We start from the raw sequence: 27,023 nt of genomic DNA, 5'->3' as shown, positions 1-27,023 counted from the left end.
TTTTTTTTAGTATTTAAAAATATATTTTATTAGAAAATCATTTCAAACAAACTAAATTACAACAATAGTACAAAGAATATCTCAATACCCTCACCCTTTGTTCAGTCTTTGCCCTGTTTGCTTTATGATTTGCATCTGTATGTGTATCTATAAATACACATTTTTTAACCCTTTGAGGGCAAGCTGCATAATCATGTTCCCTTACTTCTAAATACTTCAGTGTTTACTTCCTAATAAAGAGAAGTTTTTCTAATATAATCACAATGCAGTTAACAACGTCAGGAAATGTAACAGTGACGTAATACCTTAACATCATTGACTCAACACTCTCCTTTATAGCATCTTTCTTCCTCCAATGCAGGAGCCAGTTTAGGATCACATACTACATTTAATTGTCATGTCTTTTCAGGACTCTTTAAAAGTTTTTTTTTTTAATACAATTTTTAAAGGCAACATTCCATTTACAGATATTACAAAATACTGGCTATATTCCCCATACTGTACAATATGTCCTTGTAGCCTATCTTACACCCAATAGTTCCTACCTCCCCCTCTGCAACCCCTATGTTGCCCCTCCCTCCCCGCTCCCCACTAGTGGTAACCATTAGTGGAACCAAACCAGTATTTTTTAAAAGTTCTCCAGATCATTTAAATGGACAGCTCAGAGGCGAGAACCACTGCTTTATATATGTCTTACTCACTCTACTAGACTTATCTTCATATCCATAAATTGAGTTGAATACATATATGATTAATTTTTAGGTCCAAAACTTTAAAAAATTAGATTTGGGACTTCCATGGTGGCACAGTGGTTAAGACTCCACACTCCCAATACAGGGGGCCTGGGTTCGATTTCTGGTCAGGGAACTAGATCCCCCATGCATGCTGCAACTAGGAGTTCACATGCCACAACTAAGGAGCCCACTGGCTGCAACTAAGGAGCCCACCTGCTGCAACTAAGACCCAGCGCAATCAAATAAATACATAAATATATTTTTAAAAATTAGATTTTACTATCCTGAGAGAACATATTAAATATGGAAAAATAGTTTACCCAAGAGTCAAACATTCCTATATTCCCTAACTAGTATTTCAGGTTAAATTATGGGATGTTTAGTTATAAGTACAAAGGTTATATAAGATCTATAGCTGCTCCTATTCAAAAAACTATTAAAAAAAGACATTGTTTCTGCTTTTAGCTATAAACAATGAACACATCTTACCTCTCTAACATCCACCATCCACCCTCCATCAACAAACAACAAGACATTGTACATTTTCTCCTTCACATCAGCAGTTAGGGCATCCAAATGCCCTTTCCAAATACCATAATCCATCTGCAAAACAAACATAAGGCAGATATATAACAGACTATAATGTATCTGTAAAGTACAGATAGGAATATACATATATGGAACATCATTCTAAAGAGTTGACATGCAGTAAGTCAAATATAAAAACAAACATCCACGGATTGCAGTTCAATAAAACACTAAAATGTTAACCATGTAAATGAGCACTACCTGAAGGTATGTTTCATGTTTGGTTAATTATCTACAGAAAAGTAACTAAAGAGATGGCTTTTTTTTCAAAGTAGAACAGTAATAAGGAAGATCACTTGTTATAATAGGAATATAACTGCTGAAGAAATGATCTCTTTAAATATATGACATGTATTTTTGAGATACAATAGACATGTCTCATCTACATTCAACTTACTTCATATTTCTTTTCTTTGTGTTCATGAGCCACTTTCTCAGTAAAAGTTGCTTGAGGTGTCAAAGTAGGTTTTTGTGGAGCTGAATTCATATGCTTAAACCAATCATTAAAGGTTTCATGGGCTTCCTAAAATGCAAAATAAAATAGAGAAATACAAAAAAAAAAACCTGTTCACATATGTTCAACAAAGTTTTTAAAAATTTGGTTCTTAGAAATAATTTTTCAGTAGCAAGAAATAAAATCGTTTAATATTTTTTTTATACAAAAAATAAATCATGGTGAATAAGTGTTTTGTTTGTGATGTTCACATATTTACTTGTCTGTCTTCTTGACGAGCCTATTAAGCTTCTAGAGGGCAAGGACAGAAAGACATCCAGAATTAGTCTTAGAACCTAGCCAATCACTTCATTATTTGTTGAATGAATTTTGAATGAGTATGTTGTTATTTTAGTCACAATACAGAATATCTTGCTTTTTTCAGTTATTGCCAAAAGCAGAAATGTTAAAGTTGAGAGAAGCATTCAAAGAATCTTAAGAAAACATACGTTTCAGACATCACACACACTATCTACCATGTGAAATGTTCTTAGTTGGTTAGCACTGATTAGAGGCTCATGCAAATGAAGACCAGGTCTTGTCTTCAAAGTTCTTATGGATCAGTCAGTCCCACAGTCACAAGGGAGCTAAGATAATGAGTCAATTCACCACTTCTGGAAAAACAGTTCAAGGACTGAGAGTGAATCAGGAAAGTCATCATAAAGAAAGGTTTTGTGGTTTTTACAATCTCACCAAGTAAGCTCTAATGCACAAATGTTCTCGGATAGCGTTATCATCTTCAGCAGGAAGTGGGCTCTCCATTCCTTGTTCCTCCCACTGGTTATAGATTTCTGCTATTGAATCCTGAGGAATTTTCACAAATACTTCTTTTGCAGCTTCGTGCTTTTTTGATGCTGTGAAAAAGATACACAGTTTTTCAATACATATGGATTTCTGTGTAATGGTTTCTAAAGGAATCAAATTATTGGTTTGCAACTTTCACAGCTACCTGTAACCATTTCAAGTCTCAAGGTACTTCTGTTAAAGGTCTGGGTGATCTCTCTACTTAATGGCTGGGCTTTTCCTTATTTCAATGTAACAGTCACAAAAGGGTTCATTAAATGCAATTACTTTTACATACTTTTCTGTGTCTTAAAAAAAAGCAATTCAGGGCTTCCCTGGTGGCGCAGTGGTTGAGAGTCCGCCTGCCGACGCAGGGGACGCGGGTTCGTGCCCCGGTCCGGGAAGATCCCACGTGCCGCGGAGCGGCTGGGCCCGTGAGCCGTGGCCGCTGAGCCTGCGCGTCCGGAGCCTGTGCTCCGCAACGGGAGAGGCCACAACAGTGAGAGGCCCGTGTACCGCAAAAAAAAAAAAAAAAAAAAAGCAATTCAATTTTTTCAAAGCCTTGAGATTATATGCAAAATTGAGTAGGACATGAAAAGTCACTATTAAATATGTTTTGTTTCATAATACCAGCCGTAACAGTGGCTGTTTTGTACCTTACCCTACTGGAAGGGTTGGAAAAACAAACAACAAAATTCTAGAACAGAACACAAACTTTAAAAAAAAAAAAGAATATAAAAATACAGCATACCCAAGAATTTCCTCATTATGGCATTGCCTTGTTTTAGTGCTTCCGCCCTCTGTGATGGGTCAAATACCAACCAGTCAATTACATCGATTTTTAAACGGTCCTCCTAGTCATTTAATTGGAAAAAAGAAATGTCAATTGTGTTTTTTCTAAGATATTCTGCAAATTAGTAGAACCAGTTTATGTCTATACTTCTAGTGAATATTTTCCCTCAGGTTATACAAAATAATGAAAGAAAATAGCTTTTCTTAGTTTATTTTCACATTTAATAGGTCTCTATTAAATTATAGAAAAAACTTACTGGACTGTGAATCTGGAATTATATATGTGATGTCCCACCAACTTAATTATGTAATTCCTTTAAGTGCTACTCTAAAATTTTTTTCTTTCCTAGATAAAACTTCCCATTCTTTTCTGAAAATAGGAATAAGTAAGCTACATAAAAGTTAGTGATTGATCGGGACTTCCCTGGTGGTCCAGAGGTAAAGAATCCACCTTCCAATGCAGGAAACTAAGATCCCACATGCTGCGGAACAACTAAGTCCTTGTGCCTCAATGAGAGAGCCCATGTGCCGCAAACTACAGAACCCATGCGCTCTGGAGCCCACACAGCATAAACAGAGAGAGAAAACCCACATGTCACAACTAGAGAGAAGCCCACGCGCCAAAACGAAGAGCCCACCCGCCACAACGAAAAGATGCCGCGGTGAAAAGGTCCCGAGTGCCGCAACTAAGACCAAACTCCGCCAAAAAAAAAAAAAAAAAAAAGTTAGTGACTGATCAAGTATCTAGAATAATCTGGTGAGCAAAATTATTCCAATGCTCAGGTTTTTTCCATTAAAGAAACTTCCCTTAACATAATACTATTATTAAGCAATTCCTTACACAAGACCTTAAGTTTGCTGCCAATTTTTATAACTTGGCTGACAAAGAAAAATTCTTTAAAAAAGAAAGAAGCCAGAGTATTTTAAGGTAGAAGTTCACAAAAGCATGACATGAGCGATTATCAGGAGTTATATAACACACCTCTCTCTTCCCCTCACGTTACCTCAGTAGTGCCAGTATCTAGGGCTGGGGCCAGGTCATGATGACTGAATTCACCATTATCTTTCTTCCGAATATTCTCAACTACGGTTTTTGTTATAGTTGCAATATCCAAATCTAAAGAATTTTTTGAAGAAACAAAAACAAGAATTAATCGTTCACACTAATATTCTCTAAACAGTCACAATGATTTGGTAAATTTGGGATAACAATTCTTTAAAAATATGTAGGGCTTCCCTGGTGGCGCAGTGGTTGAGAGTCCGCCTGCCGATGCAGGGGACACGGGTTCGAGCCCTGGTCTGGGAAGATCCCACGTGCCGCGGAGCAACTAGGCCCGTGAGCCACAGATACTGAGCCTGCGCGTCTGGAGCCTGTGCTCCGCAACAAGAGAGGCCGCGATAGTGAGAGGCCCGCGCACCGCGATGAAGAGTGGTCCCCACTTGCCACAGCTAGAGAAAGCCCTCACACAGAAACGAAGACTCAACACAGCAAAAATAAATAAATAAAATTAATAAACTCCTACCCCCAACATCTTCTTTAAAAAAAAAAAAAAAAAAAAAATATGTAAAATATGAAAGACATTATAAAAGAAAATGCCAAAATTAAAAGATATTTTACACGAGTTACAGTATAGGTTATTTCATTCCTAAAACAGAATTTCACTGAAAACCTCATTCCTTTTTTACCTCGTAAGAGAAATAGGATTTAAAACTAGAAGGCTAAATGTTACTAAAGCCAAAATGATAATCTGCCTACAAAGCCCAGTAGATGAAGTTCTCAACCATTTTTACCTGCTTCTTTAGCCAGCTCCAGGCAATGGTGGCGCTGTTCAAATTCTGTAACACCTTCCAAAAATAATGCATACTGGGCAACAGCGAGGTCTTGAGGCAAATGACAGGTATAAAATGCTATGAGATTTGTATGTTTCTCATTTATTAAAAGCTAAAAAACAAAAAAAGGATCAAAGTATGTCAATAATAAAACAAGTTCTAGGATCAACAGTGCTTTTTAAAAAGTTCACTTCAAAATTTCAAATATATTTAGGAGATTCATACAGATACACATTTGTGCTGCTAAACAGAATTTTAAATTCCAAAAGAAAGTACGTATGACAATTAAAAGACCTTTATGGATTTTGATGACTCGCCTGCCACTAGATATTAAAATGTTATCATTCTGATTTTTGTTGTCATTAAAATGGTTAAAAAAAAAAGAATATAACTGTGGTTTCTCAAGTTTACCTGTATGTATGTCTTTAAAACCTCAATGGAAACTTCTTCCTTCATAGGAAAAAAAGATACAATTATTAAATTATAAATACAATGGCTTATGTGTGCCAGCAATATATCTAATAAAAATTCCGCTATAATGATTTAATGACTGTTAATATTTACCACTGAGCAATAACTACATGCAATGACTAAGTGCTTAGCAAAGTTCATGTATTGCCTAACCCTCTTTGTGGGTAGTTACTATTATTGTTCACATTTTACAGAGGAAGAAACTAAGAGCTGCTGAGTAAGAATGTGAATCCAGGATTCTTACTCCAAAACCCAAGCTTTCAACTACTGTATCATTCTGCCTTCTACATGTACTCTGACCAAAATGTTACCAATCATTTAGGACAGAAGAAAAAGAAAAAAGAAAACAAAGGTTTAAGATCTCTGAGAACTCAGTCTGGTTCAGTTAGTTTATCTGGTTGATTCAGAGTTGGGTACTGATGAGGATTAAAGTTATAAACTGTCTAAAAACCAGGTAACCACCAGCATTCTGCAGCCACAGATTAGAACCCTAACAAGTAACCTGCAGTGAATTATCATCGAGTGACCATATGAGACTACGGTCACCATTTCCAGAAAACAACCAAAAAGTAGCATGTTTTCCTGACAATAGGTGTATAAAGCATCAGTCTTGCAGAGAAGGTTATACAGCTCATTTTTATTTACTTTGGTCTGTAGTCCCAGAGTGCGGAAAAACAAAATGAGGTGAGTCATGAAGCGAAGGAGGTGTCCAGGTAGATTGTTTCTGCTTTTGGAAAGCCATTTGCTAAATTCATCCATCAGACCTATAAGCCATCAAAGCAAAGATGCAACAATAGGGATAAAAATCAAAAGAAGAAATATAAACACTATCCAAGGACATTTACTGTATTTCTATACCACTACCAGTTCACTATCTCATTGTTAAGAACCATCATATAAAACAGACTCTGGATTAAATTCAAACTTTATTTTCTTTTTTTTTTTAAAACATCTTTATTGGAGTATAACTGTTTTACAATGGTGTGTTAGTTTCTGCTTTGCAACAAAGTGAATCAGTTATACATATACATATGTTCCCATATCTCTTCCTTCTTGTGTCACCCTCCCTCAAACTTTATTTTCTAAAAATTAAGTAAATAGTTGCATTCAGATAGATATTTATAGAGATGACAAAATGTGGTAAGTCATATGCACTGTTTTGATAACTTTTTACAAAATTACTAAAGAAAACAAAGAACTCATACAAAGTGAAATAAAATATATCTTACCATCAATGTCTCCCAGGATAAGGAATTTTTGAACTATATGGTAATGTTCTTGATTCTCTTCCAGAACTCTCTGAAAAAATTTTTACATTTTCCATAAATCTACTATGGTCATTCTGCAGTATGTACTCATTGGTAAGATAAAAATGTCAACTTTTGAAGGAACATATACCAAGAAAAAGCTGGAAATGAAGAGTCTTAGGAGACTAAAATAAAGTAAAATATGAGAAAGATACTGCCCTTGGAATATATACTCAAGGCTGAACGTTATCTTTGAAAGCAGAGAATTGTGATAAAACAATTTAATCTGTGAATGTTATGAAACTTTTATTTTTTATATTTTACTACAGTTTTCCTTGAGAGTCCATGGTGAACCAGAAAAGAAGGGCACATGTGACCAAATCAAAATAAACTGTAAGATTTCCTTCAACATAAACAGTGGTTTTTGAAAGCATTCTTTGGGTATTCTCTTCTGCAAATGGCACCAAAAGTAACAAAACCCATCAAAATAGTGATTAGGCACAGAGTAGAAAAAATTTACCAGTAACCTGCTGTTGGATTTTTTTCTGAAGCAAATAATTCATATAATTTTGGTCAAATATATTTTGATTTTTATTTGTCTAAATTTTCTTCCAACATTTTTTCTTTTTTAGATTCAAATGTTTGCTCCCTCTGGAACTGATTTTAATACATGGCATGAAGCAGAGATCTAGCTTTGTTTTCTTCCAGATGGAAAGTCAATTATGTCCATTACCATGTATGTAAATAAACCATCCCTCTTCCTCTGAAAGGAAATGTCATCTACATCTATTAAGTTCTCATATATATTTGGATCTAATACAGATTTTCATATTCCGATGATCTATTTAGTCCTGTGACAATTCGATACTGTTTTATTGTATCTTTATATTGTTTTATTATTGAGGAAGGCAAATACCCTATTAACTATTGCTCTTTTCTCACCATTCTCACTTATTCTTCTACTTGGAAATTTTCTATTCAGAAATAATGCCCCAAAGCATTAGGTTTCAATGTTAATTTTTGAATGACTGATATTTATATCAAATCACCTCATCCAGGAATGTGGTTTATCTATTTATTTGTGTCTTTCAATACGATTCAATAGTTTTTTTTATGAAGGTCCTCAAACCCTTTGTTAATTTTATTCCTGGGTATCTTATAGTTTTGGTTAGCAATTTAAATGGGACTTTTGCAGGGAGCTAAATCCTTTTCTAACTAGATGTAACAATTACAAAAAGGATATGATTTTTTTCATAACTTTGTCTTGAATTTAGGTACTTTAAAAATTCTCTTATTAATTCTAGTAACTTACTGCATCTTCAGTTTCTAGATTTACACTCATCATATGTAAATGCTCCCCCGTTTCTAAATTTGTATCTATTCCTTGACTTTCTTGTTTTATTTTCATTCATTGGAATCTCCAAAACAACAAACTGGCAAAAAAAACACTTGATAGAGAAAGCAATACATTTTTTTTTAACTATACAAAGAACTCTTATACAATAATAAGGAAAAGATAAAATCCAACAGAAAAATAGGTGAATGCTCTAAATAGAAAATTCAAAACTGGTCAATAAACATAGGAAAACTTGCTCAGCCTTATGAATAGACAGGGAAATATGAGAAGAACAGTGAATTTCTATTTCCCACCTAATCTGATGGATTGGCAAAAAGTAAAAAAACTGTGATATCTGGGACTAGTGAGAATGCAGGGAAATAGCCACATTAATAAATTACTTGTAGGAGTATGAATTAATTGCTACAACAAGGGAATTAACTTAATATACATATACCCTTTAACCCAACATTCCTGTTTTCAGGAAACTTGTAAAGAAACAGGACTAGTAGATAAACATAAAAAAAAAAAGAATAAATAAACAAGAATGTTCATTGCAGTGCTAGAAGCAACCTAAATATCACCAAAAGGGGAATGATTAAAAAAAAGGGTATGTCATTCTATAGAACATTATATATCTATTAAAAATAATAAGTTAGGTTAAGTTAAATCTATATCCACTAACTCAAAGACAGTATCATTAAATGGGGGGAAAAAAAGCCGTAGACTAATATAGGTAGAATGATGTGAAAAACAACCTCAAAAACCAAAATCCTATACTGCAATATCTACATTATCTACATATATTTGTAAGATTATGGAAAGGGGTATGTAGGATACATATCAATGTTTTACCATCTCAGTGAATGAGAATAACCATAAAGAGGTTGGGAGGAAGTTTTATAAAGGCCTTACTTATACATCTTTTGATTATTTTGTTTCAAGTACTTTGGTTATTTAAAAAACTTTTAAAGAACATTACATTAGGGCTTCCCTGGTGGTGCAGTGGTTGAGAATCCGCCTGCCGATGCAGGGCACACGGGTTCGTGCCCCGGTCTGGGAAAATCCCACATGCCGCGGAGTGGCTGGGCCCATGAGCCATGGCCGCTGAGCCTGCGCATCCGGAGCCTGTGCTCCGCAACGGGAGAGGCCACAACAGTGAGAGGTCTGCGTACCGCAGAAAAAAAAAAGAGAATATTCCTTTAAAAAATACTGCATTATTTTGAGATCTAGGAAAAAAAAGTCTTGCTAATTTTCCATTATATATTTTAATTTTTCAAAAAGAAAGGGATAAATTAGCTTACATGCATACCATATATTTAGATGAAACCAATCCTAAACCAAATAAACAGAAATGATGTATCATTTAAATATGCAGTTAAGTTTTTTCTTTTTCTTCTTTTTTTTTTTTGCGGTATGCGGGCCTCTCACTGTTGTGGCTTCTCCCGTTGCGGAGCACAGGTTCCGCACGCGCAGGCTCAGCGGCCATGGCTCATGGGCCCAGCTGCTCCGCGGCATGTGGGATCTTCCCAGACCGGGGCACGAACCTGTGTGCCCTGTATCAGCAGGCAGACTCTCAACCGCTGCGCCACCAGGGAAAACGAAGTTTCTTCTTTTTAAAGAATATCTCTTATATGAATAAGAGGTGAGGAAAGGAAAAGAGAATATAACAACATTTCACATACATTTGTGCCTTTCAACTACAGTGCACAATGTAACATCTAGTTTCGTATTCCAGTTATCCTAAAATATTAATATTTACCTTTTTATCAGTAGCTTGAAGTTCTTCAAAAACCTTTTCTAAAGTCCAACTTTGAAAGAAAGAACAAGGAAAGGATAAAATAATGCTAATAAATAATATGAACAAAGACTACAAAATAAAACTTCACAGAGAATATTACAAATCCTCATGATGAAAAACAAACCAACTCACTCACTTTGCTTCCAAATATTCTCTAGGGAGTTCTTCAGTTTCATCCAGAGTTATTACTGATGTCCGGATCTCCTGTTCTACCAGACTGTCCACCATCACCCGAAAGTAGGCCCACACTGTGTCTTCCCAGGTGTCACAGACAGGAAGCAGCTTTACCCCATTCCAAAACAGAAACATGCAGACACATTCAACAAAAAAGAAAGGAAAAGCAGTTTCACCCGCTTATATGGACTATAAAGTCACTGTAATGACATAAGACACTGTGGATTGTAAAATATCATACCAAAATAACCTCCTCTCTCCACCCCTCAAACCACATCTCCTTTTTTTTTTTGGCCACACTGCACAGCATGAGGTGAGGGATCTTAGTTCCCCAAGCAGGGATTGAACCGTGCTCCCTGAAGTGGAAGCTCAGAGTCTTAACCAATGGACCACCAGGGAAGTCCCTCAAACCACATCTTGTAAGAAGTCTGAACTATTATGATTTCTTCCATGATGAGTACACAATAGCATCAATTTTCCATGCTGATATAAGATGGTGTTTCAATGTTATGGTAACATTCCTCAAAACAGCTGTAAAATGTAGGAGGTTGTAGGAGTTGTGAGAAGTACACACACATGTGTGAGACAATTCAAACAGTCATTGTGCCTTTGTGGAACACTTCTGGATAAAGCTATGGGAACCATAAGTCATCAATAAATGTGTATTGGAATTAAATTTACAATTCTTAGAAACAGAAATCGGATTTCACGTACCAAAACATCATTTGGAAGACTTCCCTAGTGGTCCAGTGGCTAAGACTGCACGCTCCCAATGAAGGGGCCCCAGGTTTGACCCCTGGTCAGGGAACTCTGTAGATCCCAGAAGCTGCAACTTAGAGTTTGCATGCCGCAACTAAAGATCCCATATGCGGCAAAGAAGATCCCTCGTGCCACAACTAAGACCCAGCGCAGCCAAATAAATAAATAAATTTTTTTTTAAAAAAGTAAGATTAAAATAAATAAGTAAATAAAGCATCATTTGGTGTATGAGATACGTCAAACTAAGTACTTCAAGTTACTAGTCTATTTCATGATTATCTCTATCATTGCTATTCTTAGTAGCTTAAGCCTATACAATTATTATATATGGTTATATACATGAAATACATATTATATATGATTTCATTCCATAGAAAAAAAAGAATTATTAAAATAAATCACATACCTGCTTGAGATTCCCACTTAAAGCTGCATAAATTGCTCTCTCATATCTATTAAAAAGCTCCTGAAATACAGTGAATATAAATAAAATTGAACTGTTTTTCTTAGTATGTCAACTTTTTTCATAATCTGGAAATCTGCAGTGTCTTCTAAAATGAACTTATTTACTCACCTGACAGTTTCTAAACTTTAGTAAAAGATCTAGTGGGGGAATAAGAAGGAAGGACCCCTTAGTTTGATATAACCAATGCTGAAATCTTCCTGAAAAGTCAAATATCTAAATTTCAAATACAGAGTAAAAGCAGATTCAAATCTAATGGATACTTTGATTATTTATTATAGTCAATTTTTATTCCAGATAGACTCTGTATAGGTGTTTTCCCCTATAAAGTTTCTAAATACCTGATAGTGACCTAAGAACAACATCCAAACAAGGCATACTTGGAGCCTGTCATGCATCAGTTTGCATCAAATTCCTAAGTAGAATTAATTATATTCATCAAATTATCCCATTTTACTTCTGGATTCTATTTATGACATTTCTTGTTTTCTCATCATCCAAACAAGAGACTTCAGAGACTCTCACTATACAACTGAATCCTCCTCTGCGTTGTTTCCAGCTTCTGGTCCTGACCATTTTTGTTTCCTTCTTTTCTACTCTCCATATTAACCCACGGCAGGCCCTTATTACTTAGTGTCTGAATAACTCTGACAGGCTCCTAACTAGTTTCTCAGTCTTTAGTTCATTCAATTTTAATCCTATTTTCCACTGCCATGCTAATTTTCTTAAAGCACTGCTGGCATGTGCCCTCAAGGTTTTGATGGCTCACCACTATCTATGGTACAAAGTTCCCATTCCTTAGAGCAGCACTTGAGGACCACCACTGCCTGCTCTTAATTTACCTTTTTCAGTCATCTTCCCATTAATCAGTTCTGCTACAATGCTTGTTTTCAAAATGTGAATTTGTTCCAGTGCAACTGATATATCAAGGAACGATTTGAACATAATATAAACTTCCCATTTCCTTATGCACAATTTTGTGCACAAGAAACATTAGCTGAATACAGAAAACAACACCTAACTGAACCAAGCCACTTGGAAATACACAAAACTGACACTCCTCAAACATCTACCAGCTCCCTGAGCTCTCCAGGTGTATGATAAGCTAAATCCATCCACATCAACTGTTACAGTTTTGTTTCATTTCAGATAACCTCCTTCTATCACTTCTCAATAACTCACAAGCTGCAACCCTCTGACACCTCATTCCACAAGCAAACTCCAGTTCTTTTTCAAGGTAAACTGCCATGTTTATTGCAGTATTTATGTGTTTATTTAACAGTGTGACACTGTGCTGTTTTTATTAAGTTTTTAACTTTTTATGTGTCACTGGTGGTTTTTGAGAACTGTGCTCCTAATTCCATTTTCTCTAAAAGCCCCGTGGATTTTCTGCACAAGTTGTCATGCTGCAGTGATTTTTAGGAATGCGTAGCTGGTGTCACGACAAAACTGACTGTATTTCCTCTTGTGAGCCTTCTGCTCCAACCTGGGAAACCTACCTTCCCTTGAGTTTTCCCAACCTAGGCATCCTACCTAGAATTCCTTCAGCTTTTCATGCCCAACAACTCAAATCCTAGTAATTTTTAAAAGATCGACTCAGTTCTCTGTGGAAGCCAGCCCAGTGCTTATTCTGTGACTTCACTTGCTACCTTTTTTTGTATTTCTGCCTCATTTCAGTGCTTAATTCTTAGTACTCAGTGTGTCTGAATAACTCTGATTTGTAAAGCCTGCCCTGTTCTTCAATTTGATTCGAAGTTCTTCGTAAACAGGAACTTTAGTCTTAAACTACTCTCAACGTTTCATAGCATCTTCAGCAGTCCTTCAGTGAATTAAGAGTAAAAATCAGTATCAGTAAATATTTTATTATATCTTACATCTTCTGCCATTCTCCAACAACTTATTTTCCAAATGCATCTGTATGGATTCCCTTCAACATGCTCTAATTCTGTTCCTATAAAACAGTAAAAGAAATAAAGTTTATAGTTTAAAATGAGATCTTCTAATTTCAACCATTTCTAAAAACAAAAGCTATACTTCACAAAATTGCCGTTTAGAGCTAAATATATCCCCAACTCTCAGAATAAAATCAATTAAAATACCTCCGTTAACATTGGGGTCATGATAGAGCTTCCAGCCTTCAAGTGTCGCAGCTCTCCATGCCTGACCACAGCGTTTGCAGAGTCGTTGTGCCTTTAGAAACAAGAAAGAGCGGTTGGTCATATAACCAATGCAGTACTAAAGAAGTACTTGTGCCTTATAGAAAAGTACAAGCAATTTATGAGGATTAGATAACTTATGGCATAGATGTCACAAAGGATGGTGTAGACAATCAGTAATGGTATTTCACTTCAGCCATATGCATGCCTTTCTGTGGTCTCTGCCCACCCACCCACCTGCCTGCCTGCCTCCCTCTCTCCCTCCCTCCCTCTGTGTGGTCCCTCCCTCCCTCCCTCCCTTTCTTTCCCTAATAATCCCTTTGCTCTTTGATTCTGGGCTTACCACTAGGTGCCCATGGTGCCCACAGGCATGTAATTCTGCTAGAGACAAATGGGCTAAAGAGGTTGATGACCCTTGATTTATGTAAAAGTATTACAAAAACACTGTTAGTCTCTATAATGACAGGGTACTATTGCTCATTCAGCCCATAAAGTTGATATTTCTTCATGTTAAATGTGACCAATCAGATGAGCTTGATATACCAGTGAGACAGAAACACGTTTGTTGGTCCATCATCTCTCTCTTTTTTTAAAAATGTTTATTTATTTATTTTTGGCTGCTTTGCATCCTCGATGCTGCGCATGGGCATTCTCTAGTTGCTGCGAACAGGGGCTACTCTTCCTTGTGGTGCGTGGGCTTCTCATTGCGGTGGCTTCTCTTGCTGTGGAGCACAGGCTCTAGGCACGTGGGCTTCAGTAGTTGCGGCACTCAGGCTCAGTAGTTGTGGCTCACGGGCTCTAGAGTGCAGGCTCAGTAGTTGTGGCACACAGGCTTAGTTGCTCCGCGGCATGTGGATCTTCCCGGACCAGGGCTCGAACCCGTGTACCCTGCATTGGCAGGCAGATTCTCAACCACTGTGCCACCAGGGAAGCCCAGTCCTTCGTCTCTTTAGCAACCATCTCTCCCCACTTAGTTCATATGGTTTGAGTAGGTCATATGATTCCATCTCTGAACTCAAGGATTAGGCATGTGATCTAACAAGAATCACTCCCAGGACTCTTGCCAGAGATATTGGGAAAGACAGACACTCCTTTTGCTGGGGTTGCTAGCTTGCAGGAAGATGTAAGGCTGGAGCTGCTGGTGGCCAACACTGACACAAATGGCTTCTTGAGAATGAAGACACAGAGAGGAGTGTCAAGAGCCTGGGAGAGACAGTATCCTAATGACATCTTCTAAGTCCCCAAATCCTGCTTTTATAACCAGATATAACCCTCTATACTTCTCTGTTCCATGAGACAATCAATCCCCCACCTGTAAGTAATTTGAGTTGGGCTTCTGTCATTTGAACCTACAGAATCTGATTAATACAACCAGTTAAGGGACTTCCCTAGTCGTCCAATGGGGCGCAGGTTTGATCTCTGGTCAGGGAACTAGATCCTGCATGCTGCAACTAAGAGCCCACATGCCACGACTAAAAGTTCTCACACGCTGCAATGAAGATCCTGCATGCCATGACTAAGACCCGGCACAGCCAAATAAATAAAAATAAATAAATAAATATTTTTTTAAAAAAAACTGAACCAGTTAAAAAGTATCATACCCAAAACATCATTTTGGATTTATGACTTTTAAAAATTATGAAAGCTATGTAGCAACATGGAAAAATATTTTTTAAATACTTGATATGCTATCTAAAAATGGCAGGACAAAATCTGAATGCAAAAACCTTAAAAACATTTTACTAAGTGAAATTGGCCAGACACAAAAGAACAAATATTGTATGATTCCACTTACATGAAATAGCCAGAATAGGCAAATACATAGAGACAGAAAGTAGATTAGGTTACCAAATGCCAAGAGAAAGGGGAAATGGGGAACTACTGCATAATGGTTATGGAGTTTCTGCTTGGGGTGATGAAAAAGTTTTAGAAACACAGTGGTGATGGTTTCACAACACTGTGAATGTAATTAATGTCACTGAAATTTACACTTGAAAATGGTTAAAATGACAAATTTTGTTATATATCTTTTATCACAATGAAAAAATACTGTAATATACCAAAACTATTGACTTATTCACTTTAAATGGGTGAACTGTATGGTGTTTGAGTTATATCTCAATAAAGATGCTAAAAAAAAAAACCCTGGAAGTATACTATGTTTACAATTATATTAAAAAGATGTACAAAAGAAAAAGACTTGTAAGTAAATTTGAAAATCCCACTATCTGTGATTATGTAAAGGTAGTGGGACCTTGAGAGTTTTTATTTTTCAAGGTTTTCAATAATGTGATTATATTTTTGTTTTGTTTTTAAAAATACATCCTTGTTTGCTATTGTGAGTCCTAGTATCCTGCAAATCACCTGGCAGATGGCTGGGACTCAAATATTTTCCGAACAAATGAGTATGTGTTACTTCTTTTCTTTCTTTCTTTCCTTTTTTAGGGTGGGGGGGCTGTGCCACCCACGTGGCTTGCAGGATCTTAGTTCCCCAGTCAGAGATTGAACCCAAACCCTCGGCAGTGAAAGCTCAGACTTCTAACCACTGGACCTCCATGGAATTCCCCTTCTTTTCTTAATTAAAAAATAAGAATGATGTTTAATAATCCAACACTTACTACTATAAAAATTACTTAATATATGCTAGTGGTTTGTAACACAGAAGAACAACACTTTGAGCTAACATATTTCTATCTAAAGAACATCGCAGAGAGTACAGCAAAACAGGTACAAAATAATATCTGAATCTTGAAACTCCTATGCATCAGACTACCTCATCTAAAAAGTCCACAAAGCCATCCAGTAAGCTGTCTAATCAGATACTTCACATCTTACACACAAGACCTTAACTATCACAAAGGAGGTTACATTTTTAAAAAAAATAAATTTATTTATTTATTTGTTTTTATTTTTGGCTGTGTTGGGTCTTTGTTCTGTGAGCAGGCTTTCTCTAGTTGCAGCGAGTGGTGCGCAGGCTTCTCACTATCGTGGCTTCTCTTGTTGCAGAGCACGGGCTCTAGAGCGCAGGCTCAGCAGTTGTGGCACACGGGCTTAGTTGCTCCGCGGCATGTGGGAATCTTCCCGGGCCAGGTATCGAACCCATGTCCCCTGCATTGGCAGGCAGAGTACCACCCACTGCACCACCAGGGAAGCCCAGGAGGTTACATTTTAAAGAGGTGACGTTAAAAGGAAGTAATTTGAGGGGATCATAGTCTTCAAATGCTAGACAGTGTCAACTAGAAGAGCAATTAGGGTCAGACTTATTCTTAACTCTTAAAAATCCAAACTAGAAATAGGGACTTCCGTAGTGGCACAGTGGTTAGGAATCCACCAGCCAGTGAAGGCGACACGGGTTCGAGCCCTGCTCCAGGAAGATCCCACATGCTGCGGAGCAACTAAGCCCATGCACCACAACTACTGAGCCCGGGCACCTAGAGCCCGTGCTCCACAACAAGAGAAGCCACCATGATGAGAAGCCCGCGCACCGCATTGAAGAGTAGCCCCCACTCGCCACAACTAGAGAAAGCCCACGTGCAGCAATGAAGACCCAAAGCAGCCATAAATAAATTTACTAAAAAAAAAAAAGTCTTCATTGAATTTGTTAAAAAAAAATATCCAAACTAGAAATAATGGGGCTATGCCTAGGGTATGCAGTACACTAATGGGAAGGCTAAGTCTGACTTCTTACAAAGAATTTTCTACCAGAGTTGTGCAAACTGAAGTGCACTGCTTTCTGAAGCAATGTGTTCTTTATCGCTAGAAATGTTGGAACAGGAGTTAGATCCAGAAATACTGTGAAAAAGATTACTGCATTGAGGAGGCATACTCAGTGGTCACAAAGATCCTTTCCAACTTACAGTCTGTGACTTTCTGATATTGGACAAGCAGGGTATATGTCATTTACCTCTTCTGTCATTCCAGCACGAATCAGAGTGAAAAGATATTTAAGTAATCTGACTTCATCTTCTCTATCCAGATCATCAAGGGGCATCTTCTGTCTTATGGGAGCATCAGGGTCCTACAAAAATTAATTAATTAATTAAATCATCAACTATAAATTCTTTATATGCACATACAATTTAAACATCATCAAGAGATGATAAATGTCTCCTGAATTACATACTGAAATAAATTCACTGAATTTAGTTAAGTAATAAAGGGAATGAAAGTGTCATAAGTGTCCCAAATAGCCAATAGCTGTCTGCTGCCTATTCAAAACAGACTCTGTTGGCCCACAAAGGTGCATACTTCAGTCAGGCAAGCTGGAAACAGCCCTAGTCCAGCCCAGCAGCTCTAGAAATTCTACTCATAATTCAAGCTGACTTGAGCTTTACCCTGTTGTAGCAACTACATGGCCCAGTTAATCCTAAACAGAATTAGGCCTCAATGGAGAAAGAGCAGAGGAGAAACTGCAGGAATCACAATGCATTCTGTGACTAGAAGGTGCTTAGCTGGTTCTTTCTGAGAACATATGAGAAGAGAGCCCAGTATGGGACTAATGCTACACAAAGCACACCAACACCCAACAAAAGAAATTTTTTTTTTTTTTTTTTTTTTTTTTTTTGCCTTACATGGGCCTCTCAGTGTTGTGGCCTCTCCTGTTGTGGAGCACAGGCTCCGGACACACAGGCTCAGCGGCCATGGCTCACGGGCCCAGCCGCTCCGCGGCATGTGGGATCTTCCCGGACCGGGGCATGAACCTGCGTCCCCTGCATCGGCAGGCGGACTCTCAACCACTGCGCCACCAGGGAAGCCCAAAAGAAATTTTAAAACAGATGTCTAATAAATACCTCCAACCTCAGTTATTCCTACCAACTACCTTTCACGAATAAAAATAAATGTGCCTTTGAACACTGGGGATAACATAGTGTCCTCACTTTTGCGGCAAAGAGCACACATGATCTACATCAGTGGTCCCCAACCTTTTCGGAATCAGGGACCGGTTTTGTGGAAGACAATTTTTCCACAGATGGCAGGGCGGGTGGGGTGGGGAAGGGGACGGTTCAGGAGGTAACGGGAGCGATGCGGAGCGATGGGGAGTGGCAGATGTAACTTCGCTCACTCGCCTGCCGCTCACCTCCTGCTGTGTGGCCCACTTCCTAACAGGCCGAGGACCAGTACCAGTCCACAGCCTCGGCGTTGGGGACCCCTGATCTACATGATGAATTTCAGATGAAAAGCTATTTTAATGTGACTTTAAAAGAGGAGTAATTCTTATTCCAAATGTTACTGAGTAATATGATTATCAATTCAAAAACTGGAAGGCATAATAGGTCAATTGGCTAGTTTCACAAATATTTTGCAGACAGATATAATCATTCAATTTTGGAACACGGTTTCTTTCTGGCAAAAGGAAATCACCACTTTCCAGATGTTAAGGGTAAATGATTTTTAGTTGCCTGCTATAGGGGTAATTTTGCTATAATTTATTACAAGAACTTTCAGTAATTTCCAAATAATTTTTATCAAAAAATACTTTTGTTATCAAATGGAATTTTACCTATTTTTTCGACTGTTACTTACTCTCACTCTTCACTATAAACATTTAATTCACATGCCTCCACCTATCACAAAGCTCTGTTCCTTCATTTCTATAGTAATTAGACTCCCGTTCTTTTCAAATCCACTGTTACGCCTATAACTCATATCCTAGAATGACCCTTCTAACCTCAAGCTAATTCACAAAGCTTTATTTTTTTCCCCTGCTTTCTATATAAAAGAGCTTTCATAGGTCACCACTTTACAGATGCAGAGTCAAATCTTGCTATAAAGTCAAAATTAATTTGTTTTAATGCTGGTAAATCAAGAACACTTTCTATACTCTCTTTTACAATTTACAATCTATAGGCCACAGATGGGTTCAAATATATGCCATCAAATTCAAACCCAACTTAGTAATTTTTAGAGTTAAATAGTATATGCAATCCTTCAGGAAACTAAAACAAGGATCCAAGAAAATAAAAATTCTCAGCCTTTAGGAATAAAAATCACTTAACTTTGAAGGCAACTTCCATTTCAAAGAACACTTACCAATTCAGTGACAAGAGGACGGACACTTCCTATGTAAGAAGAGAGCTGCCGCTGTTTCAAGGTATGCAGAGTATTTTCCCTGAAAGAATAAGTACAACTTTTTTTTAAACGAGGAATTTTAATAGGTCTACTTAAAAAAATCAAGTCAAGGAAAGAGAGTACAAACTCAGAAAAAACATGCAAAACGCTAATACAGAAGGGCATTTTTAGCTCAGATGACTAATGATGTTGAGCACTTTTTCATGCCTTATTGGCCATTCACCTATCTGCTTTTGTGAGGAACCTGTTCAAATCTGTGTCCTTTTTATCCAGCTGTCTTCTTGCTACTGAGCTGTAGTTCTTTATGAACTACAGTTTCTTTATGTTTCTTCCAGTCTGCGGATTGCCACCAATTCCTTTTCTCAATGATGTCTTTTAATGAGGTTTTAATTTGATGAAGTCAAATCAATCTCTTTCTCCTGATTACTGCTTTCTGTGACAATCGCTTATTCGCCAAGTCACAAAAATGTCCTCTTATGTTTTCCTCTAAGAGCTTTACAGTTTTAGCTTTTACATTGGGGATTATGATCCATCTTGAATTAACTGTTGGGTACAGTGTGAGGGAGGTATCAAGGTTAATCTTTGTTCACATGGATATGCATTTTTTTCCTGCATGGTTTGTTCATAAGACATTGCTTTCCCCACTGGATTGCTTTGATGCCTCATTAAAAACCAAATGACCACAGAAGTGTGGCTCTGTTTTAGGATTCTCTATCCTCTTCTATCGATTGGCAAGAAAAGGAGACTAACTCATAAAAAACTTGTAAACACCTTAACAGGACATATTAACTTAAAATATTTTTTTTCTGAAAATGAAAATTTCTCTTTCAGAAAAACCACAACTAACCAAGATTTAAGATTAAAAAAAAATTTGGTACCACTAATTTCCTAGTTAAGCAGAGAAAAAACAATTGATTTATAGACTTGATACATATATAATGTTACTGAATTCAAAGGCAAACTGAACTTTTTCTTTAAGTCTTGAAATAAACTGTCCCTTTAACCTAGGGGTGCTTGCTTTCTGGTTTCAAGGTCTTACAATAATTTAGAAGCCCTGAAAGATGCAGGGAAAAGAAATTTTAAAAACAAAAACAAAAACACATACAAGTAGCTAGAAACACAGGAGAATTGTCTTCTTGATAATCAAATTATGATTATTAAGAAAATATGGCAAAGTGATTGTTTGAAAATGTGGATCAGACCATATCATTCTTTTATTCTCAAGGTTTCCCATCACATTTAGAATAAAGTCCCAAACCCTTACCTTGGCTACCTGTAAAAGTTCTATATGAGCTGGCTCTCTTCAATCTCATTTCCTACCATTCTTTTCTTTGCTGTGTTCACACTGCCCTCCTTGTGCAAATGCTTTACCTTCTTAGAGTCTCTGTAGTTCCTGTTCTTGCCCTGAACACTTGGTCCCTCAAATTTTTGCATGTCTGGCCTCCTTTATTTCTTAAAAACCTCTTACTCTTATTACCTGTTACTTCCTTAGAGAGGCCTTCCCTGGTCACCTCTTCTACTTAAAAGTAACTCCCATTACCATCCTCTATCCACCAACTCTGATTCTTTTTTTTTTTTTCTTTCAAAGCTCTTAGTACCCAATAGGATATATATCTATTTGCTGTCTAACTCTCCTATACAATTATAAATTCCACAAAGGCAGGGTTTTTATCTGTTTTGCTCACAGACTGAGTTCAGTAAGAACTGAATAAATATTTGTTGAAAGATGAATAAACAAAACCAACATTAAATGACTTCAACAATGAAAGTTTAGTGACTTACCAATATACTGACTTTGCATAAAACTCAATATTATCCGAAAAATCTCCAATCTCATCTTTGGCAATGCTCTCCAACCAATCTACCACCAGCTAGGAAAGCGGGGAGGGGGGAAGAGTATTAACTATAAAATCTGTAAGTATTCTATTTGAAGTAGTATTACTCCTACCATTAATTTTTTTAAAAAAAGGTTTCTAATTCAAAAATACCAAGTAACAATTTTTTCTATTACTGTTTTTACTTTTTAAAGATGTATAAATATTATGGCAAAAGATATTTTCTATAGGAATAATAAAGTTTTTAACAGGCTATTCCTGGAAATGGTAGGGCTATTATTTGAAAACAAAAAACAAGGTTCTTACTTTCTTTTTAATTATAAATTAAAAGATCAAAAAGAAAAAAATTAAGAAAAAAGTTTGACTTAAAAAAACTTCATTTCTTTTATGTCATTTCCCTTTCTCCATATTTCACCAAAAAAATGTAAAAATTCTAGTCATACCTGACTTTGTCGGACAAGTGAATCTCTCTGAAATAATGCTTCCACAACTGCTTTTTCACTGGCATTAAGAGCCTATTTTTTAAAAAATGGTGGAAAGAAAGAAAAGAAGATCCTCAAGAACATTATTTCAACAGAAAGGTAAGAGAATCTGAAATAAGTATATTTAACCACTCATAACCATTTTAACATAGCAAATCTGTATATTCACCTTTGAAAAAATTTTATAAGTAAGTTTCAAACTGCTAGATCAATGTGCAGCTGCTCTTACTTGATATTTTAATTCTTGGTTATGCTTAAAATTTTTAAGTTCTATTTCCCCAGAGATGTTGTTTTCGGGAAAAATAAAACACAAAACAAAATGAAACAAATCATAATAAAGGGTAGGATGCAGTCATGGGGCATATGAGGAAATTAACATTTAAAAACTTTAGGACCTCCCTGGTGGCGCAGTGGTTAAGAATCCAGCTGCTAATGCAGGGGACATGGGTTCAAACCCTGGTCTGGGAAGATTCCACATGCTGCGGAGCAACTAAACCCGTGCGCCACAACTATTGAGCCTGCGCTCTAGAGCCCGTGAGCCACAACTACTGAGCCCACGTGCCACGACTACTGAAGCCTGCACGCCTACAGCCCACGCTCCACAACAAAAGAAGCCACCACAATAAGAAGCCCGTGCACAGCAACGAAGAGTAGCCCCCACTCGTCGCAACTAGAGAAAGCCTGCACGCAGCAACAAAGACCCAACGCAACCAAAAATAAATAAATAAAATAATTAATTAAAAAAATAAAAACCAAGGTACCTTCCTTCCAACTGGAAAAATCAAATGATTGATGGCAGAATAAACATTTTCCCACACTGTGAGAGTGTAAACTAGTACATTTCATTAGGAAGGCAACATGACAAACTCTATCAAACTTTGTCCCAACAATTCACTTCCAGAAATATAGGAAATACTCAAATATGTAGGTAAGTGTGAAGAATGTTCATTGCATTATTGATAACTATAGCAAAAATATTGGAAACAAATATGTCCAGCAGAATGTCTGAAAAAAATTATGGCACATTTATATTTTGACATACTATGAAAAAATAAGGTAAACGTATACAAATTGACATAAAAAAACCAAACCAACCCCCCGACACCCAAAACTACGTGTATGTATAGAGCAGGGAGACTAGATGAAGCTATTGCCATAATTCCTGCAAAAAATGATGAAGGCTTTGGCTTAAGTGGTGGCAAGAGGAACAGAGATGAGAGGTCAGAGTTGGAACAGAAGAGCTAAAGTGAGCAAGATCTGATGATGGACTAAATTTTGAGATGAGGCAGAGAGCAGGGTCTAAACCCTGGTTACTCAGAGTGTGTTTTACAGACCAACAGCTTCAGCACCACCTGTGAGCCTCTTAAAAATGCAGAATCTTAGGCCCCTCCCCAGACCTACTGAACCACAATCTGCATTTTAACAAGATCCCCAGGTGACTCATATGCAGAGTAAAGTTTGAGAAGTGCTGGCTTAGGGAACATTCAGGTTCCTTGGAAAGGTCGCTATGGTGCCATCCACTGAAAGACAAAAGTGGGTTTGACTTTTGACAGGTTGGAGTTACAGTGCTTGAAAATTATTTTGCTTTAAAAGAAAGAAATACAGCTGAGTCTTGAACAATGCAAGGGTTAGGGCACCGATCCTCCTTACGGTCGAAAATCCAAATGTCACTTTACAGTTGGCTCTCTGTACTGCTCATTCCTCTGTAACCGAGGTTCTGTGCCTGAGGATTCAACCAACTGCAGATCATGTAGTACTGCAGTACGACTTCGTGAAAAAAAATCTGTGTGTTAAGTGGACCCACACAGTTCAAACCCGTGTTGTTCAAACGTTAACTGTAGAAGGTGCTGACTTTTGAAGGGGGACAACGTGGCTGAGTTCCCCTGGGTCTGCTGGGAGGAAAAGAAAAATATGGAAAGACCATTTACAGAATGAGACAGAGCTGGGGGACTCATTCCCTTCAGGCTCTATCTTCTCTCTGCTTGGAGTCTCTAGGAGAGAACAAAATATATTCTAGAGCTGCAGAGAAGTTTGCACAATTTAACAACTTGACTAATACCTTTACTAGGACCCAAGTCACTGAATCCTGCTACACTTCACCCAGACTGCATTACAAAAAGGCTTCTGCTGAATGGCCTGAGGGACAACTCCCTCAATTTTCCTAGGAGGTCAATGTTTGATTCGAGGATAATGAGGCATATCCTTCATTGTCTTGGAGGATCCTTTATCTGAAGGAAGGCATCTCTAGAACACTGTGGTTGACCTTCCCAGGGTTTAAACATTTCAAAATGACATTCTCAACTTGATCTTCAAAAAAAAACCCCACAAAACTGTGTGTGTATATATGTATAAAGATGCAGAGAAAAATGTCTGGTAGAATACGTACTAAATTGTTAGACTGAACAGTATGAGGGATAAAAGAGAACTTTAACATTTTACTCTATAATGTAAATCAATTTTGATTATTATATCTTTTATTTACTTGTAAAATTTTTAAAATGAAGAAACTCTAGACGGAGGGTCAAAAATCAAATTCTACTACTAAAAACATTTGAATTTTTAAGCATTTATAAAGGAAAAAATTTAATATAAAACTTACAGTAATTACAAACATACTTTCATCTTCTAATGCAGACTGTATTCTGTCTCTGGGGAAAAATACACAAAATGAAAAAGCCTTATTTGATATGAGTAAATGAAATCACCTTTTTAAGCTAGGTACATGCAGAAACCTGCATTCCATCCACTGTAAACAAATGAGTTTCCAATTAACTTAGCCAACATGCTTTTAAAAGCAAAAATCAAGTAGTAAATGCCTTCTGAATCTAATACTGACATCTGAACAAAAATGATATTTACTGAAGATACAAACTGCAAAGTCTTTAATGGCTACCTGCTAATGCATACACCTAACTTTTTAATATAATGTTTTCACAGGGCCCAAATGAAAAGATATAATTTTCTCTCAAGATTTTCTCATTAGGATGAGAAAGTAACAGAATGAGAGCCAAAACCAAGGAGCATCTGAGAAAAGAAAAATTTGGTTAACTTCTCTCAAACTTCCACATTACATAAAGTATATCTGTCAGTTCTTTTTCTTAATCTATCCTCTTCTAAATACTGCCGTATTTTTAGCACTTTCCTTAAATCTTTACACGTATCCAATTTTTGGTAGCTACCAGCCTTATGATTAATATTCCCCTCTTTCCTCATTAACTCACTTCTGACAACTAAGGCATTAGAAATGATAAGTATCACAAAATGGCACAACCTATTTCCAAACACATCTTACTCTAACTTCCAAGTTAATCTGCCAATTTATTTCTCTTTAAAGTCCTACACAACTTTACCTATACAAAGAAGCCAGCAGCCTCCACGTGACCATCTCCTGTTGAAGAAGCCAGAGCATACTGGCTGTTTTTGAAAACTTTTGAAGTCCAGGTGTTGCTCGGCTCACTATTTTACTCAGTATATTCACCTGAATTAAAAATACAAATGTAATAAGGTTTTCTATAATTTTGAGTCACAACTTTGTATTCAAGTACATAGTGCTAAAACTATATATATTTTATATATGTACATATTTATATTATAAATTTTTCCTGTCCATTTAAAATTGAGTGTAATATAACATTCCCACTAGAAATGGCCTTAATATGAAGTAAGGTGTGTTTATGTGAGTATATATGTAAAAGTTTTACAGACTCTAGATTTCAGATTCAACAATAACAGCCATGAGTACGTTTTTCTCCTTGTAAATCAACCCGGAAGATAAGCTAAATCTAACCTACACCCAACAAAATCATAACATGAACCAACAGAGCAGCAATGAAAATTAAAAATAAAGTATCTTCAAATTTTATCTGAAAAATTTATACCATATTAAAAAATCAAGAAAAATATTTTCCTAAGACTGGTACTAAAACATTGTCATTTCTAACCAAACCTTAACCAAAATCTCTCCTTGCTGTAAAACAGTAGTTCTTAACCATTTGAGGACTTTTTGTGGAAGTCTAATGAAAGATATGTATGTTCTTCACAGAAACACACACCAAATTATTTAATAGGAGGTTTAAGGACCCAGGGTAAAAGAAACCTTTCTCAAAGGTTATGAATATTACCTCCTTATCAAGGGCAATTAAGAAACAGGATTGGTCTCATTCAGAAAATGAAGAATCACTACCAAAACAACAGGTTTCCCCACCCTTTAAAAAGTATTCACGAAAGTATTCACAAAGTAATGTTACTTCTGTCTTAAGGCCAGTGTTTAATAAAAGTATTACCTGTATTTCTCATTCCTTTAATAAATTCTCTATTGGAATCCTAACTCCAGTGATTCACTAGGTGGTGATTATTGCTTTTGTTATTTAATGAAGCTACTGCTTTTATACTGGAACAATTCAGAAATTGATTATTGAACTAATATTAAATACTCAAAAAATGTTGGCTATTACTATTATTTCAATTATTCTTGAATGCAATAGTTTCTTGAAGTCCTTTCCTTTCCTTTAAAAGAGACTTAATTTTTTGAGCACTTTTAGGTTCACGGCAAAACTGAGTAGGAAGTACAGCGAGTTCCCATTACCTTCCGCCCCCATATACACACAACCTAACCCCCCACTATCAATATCCAGTACCAGAGTGGTACGTTTGTTAGTTACTGAAGCTACATTGACATGTCATTGCTACTGAAAGTCCATAGTTTACACAAGGGTTCACTCTTGGTGTTGTACATTCTATGGGTTTTGACAAATGTATAATGACATGTATCCCTCATAATAATATCACACAGAATAATATCACTCTAATAAAAATCCACTGTGCTCCACTTTCTGTCCTTACCGCCCTTTGAACCCTGGCAACTGCTGATCTTTTTATTCTTTAAGTTTTCCCTTTTCCAGAATATCATATAGTTGCAATCACACCATATGTAGCCTTTGCATATTGGCTTCTCTCACTTAGTGATATGCATTTTGGGTTAATCCTCATCTCTTTATGGCTTGATAGCCC

At 36.7% G+C, this 27,023-nt stretch overlaps 1 protein-coding gene across 2 annotated transcripts in view; it reads right to left on the bottom strand.

Moving 5' to 3' along the window:
• NUP107 (nucleoporin 107) overlaps positions 1–27,023 on the bottom strand; it is a 41,338-nt gene that overhangs the window by 4,976 nt on the left and 9,339 nt on the right. For both annotated transcript variants that reach the window (XM_059080903.2, XM_059080904.2), the window contains exons 7-26: positions 25,364–25,491; positions 24,613–24,661; positions 21,975–22,046; positions 21,479–21,567; positions 19,658–19,736; positions 17,532–17,645; positions 13,571–13,661; positions 13,346–13,422; positions 11,415–11,474; positions 10,212–10,357; positions 10,037–10,085; positions 6,921–6,990; positions 6,337–6,455; positions 5,632–5,670; positions 5,182–5,332; positions 4,395–4,507; positions 3,350–3,452; positions 2,509–2,669; positions 1,720–1,845; positions 1,224–1,337 (exon numbers count right to left, since the gene is read on the bottom strand). In XM_059080903.2, coding sequence (XP_058936886.1) covers positions 1,224–1,337; positions 1,720–1,845; positions 2,509–2,669; positions 3,350–3,452; positions 4,395–4,507; positions 5,182–5,332; positions 5,632–5,670; positions 6,337–6,455; positions 6,921–6,990; positions 10,037–10,085; positions 10,212–10,357; positions 11,415–11,474; positions 13,346–13,422; positions 13,571–13,661; positions 17,532–17,645; positions 19,658–19,736; positions 21,479–21,567; positions 21,975–22,046; positions 24,613–24,661; positions 25,364–25,491 — 1,950 coding nt within the window. The remainder of the gene's footprint in view (positions 1–1,223; positions 1,338–1,719; positions 1,846–2,508; positions 2,670–3,349; positions 3,453–4,394; positions 4,508–5,181; positions 5,333–5,631; positions 5,671–6,336; positions 6,456–6,920; positions 6,991–10,036; positions 10,086–10,211; positions 10,358–11,414; positions 11,475–13,345; positions 13,423–13,570; positions 13,662–17,531; positions 17,646–19,657; positions 19,737–21,478; positions 21,568–21,974; positions 22,047–24,612; positions 24,662–25,363; positions 25,492–27,023) is intronic.

Source organism: Kogia breviceps, chromosome 12 (assembly GCF_026419965.1).
Source record: "Kogia breviceps isolate mKogBre1 chromosome 12, mKogBre1 haplotype 1, whole genome shotgun sequence".
Classification (NCBI taxonomy): Eukaryota; Metazoa; Chordata; class Mammalia; order Artiodactyla; family Physeteridae; genus Kogia; species Kogia breviceps.
This window is presented reverse-complemented; position numbering and strand designations above follow the sequence as displayed.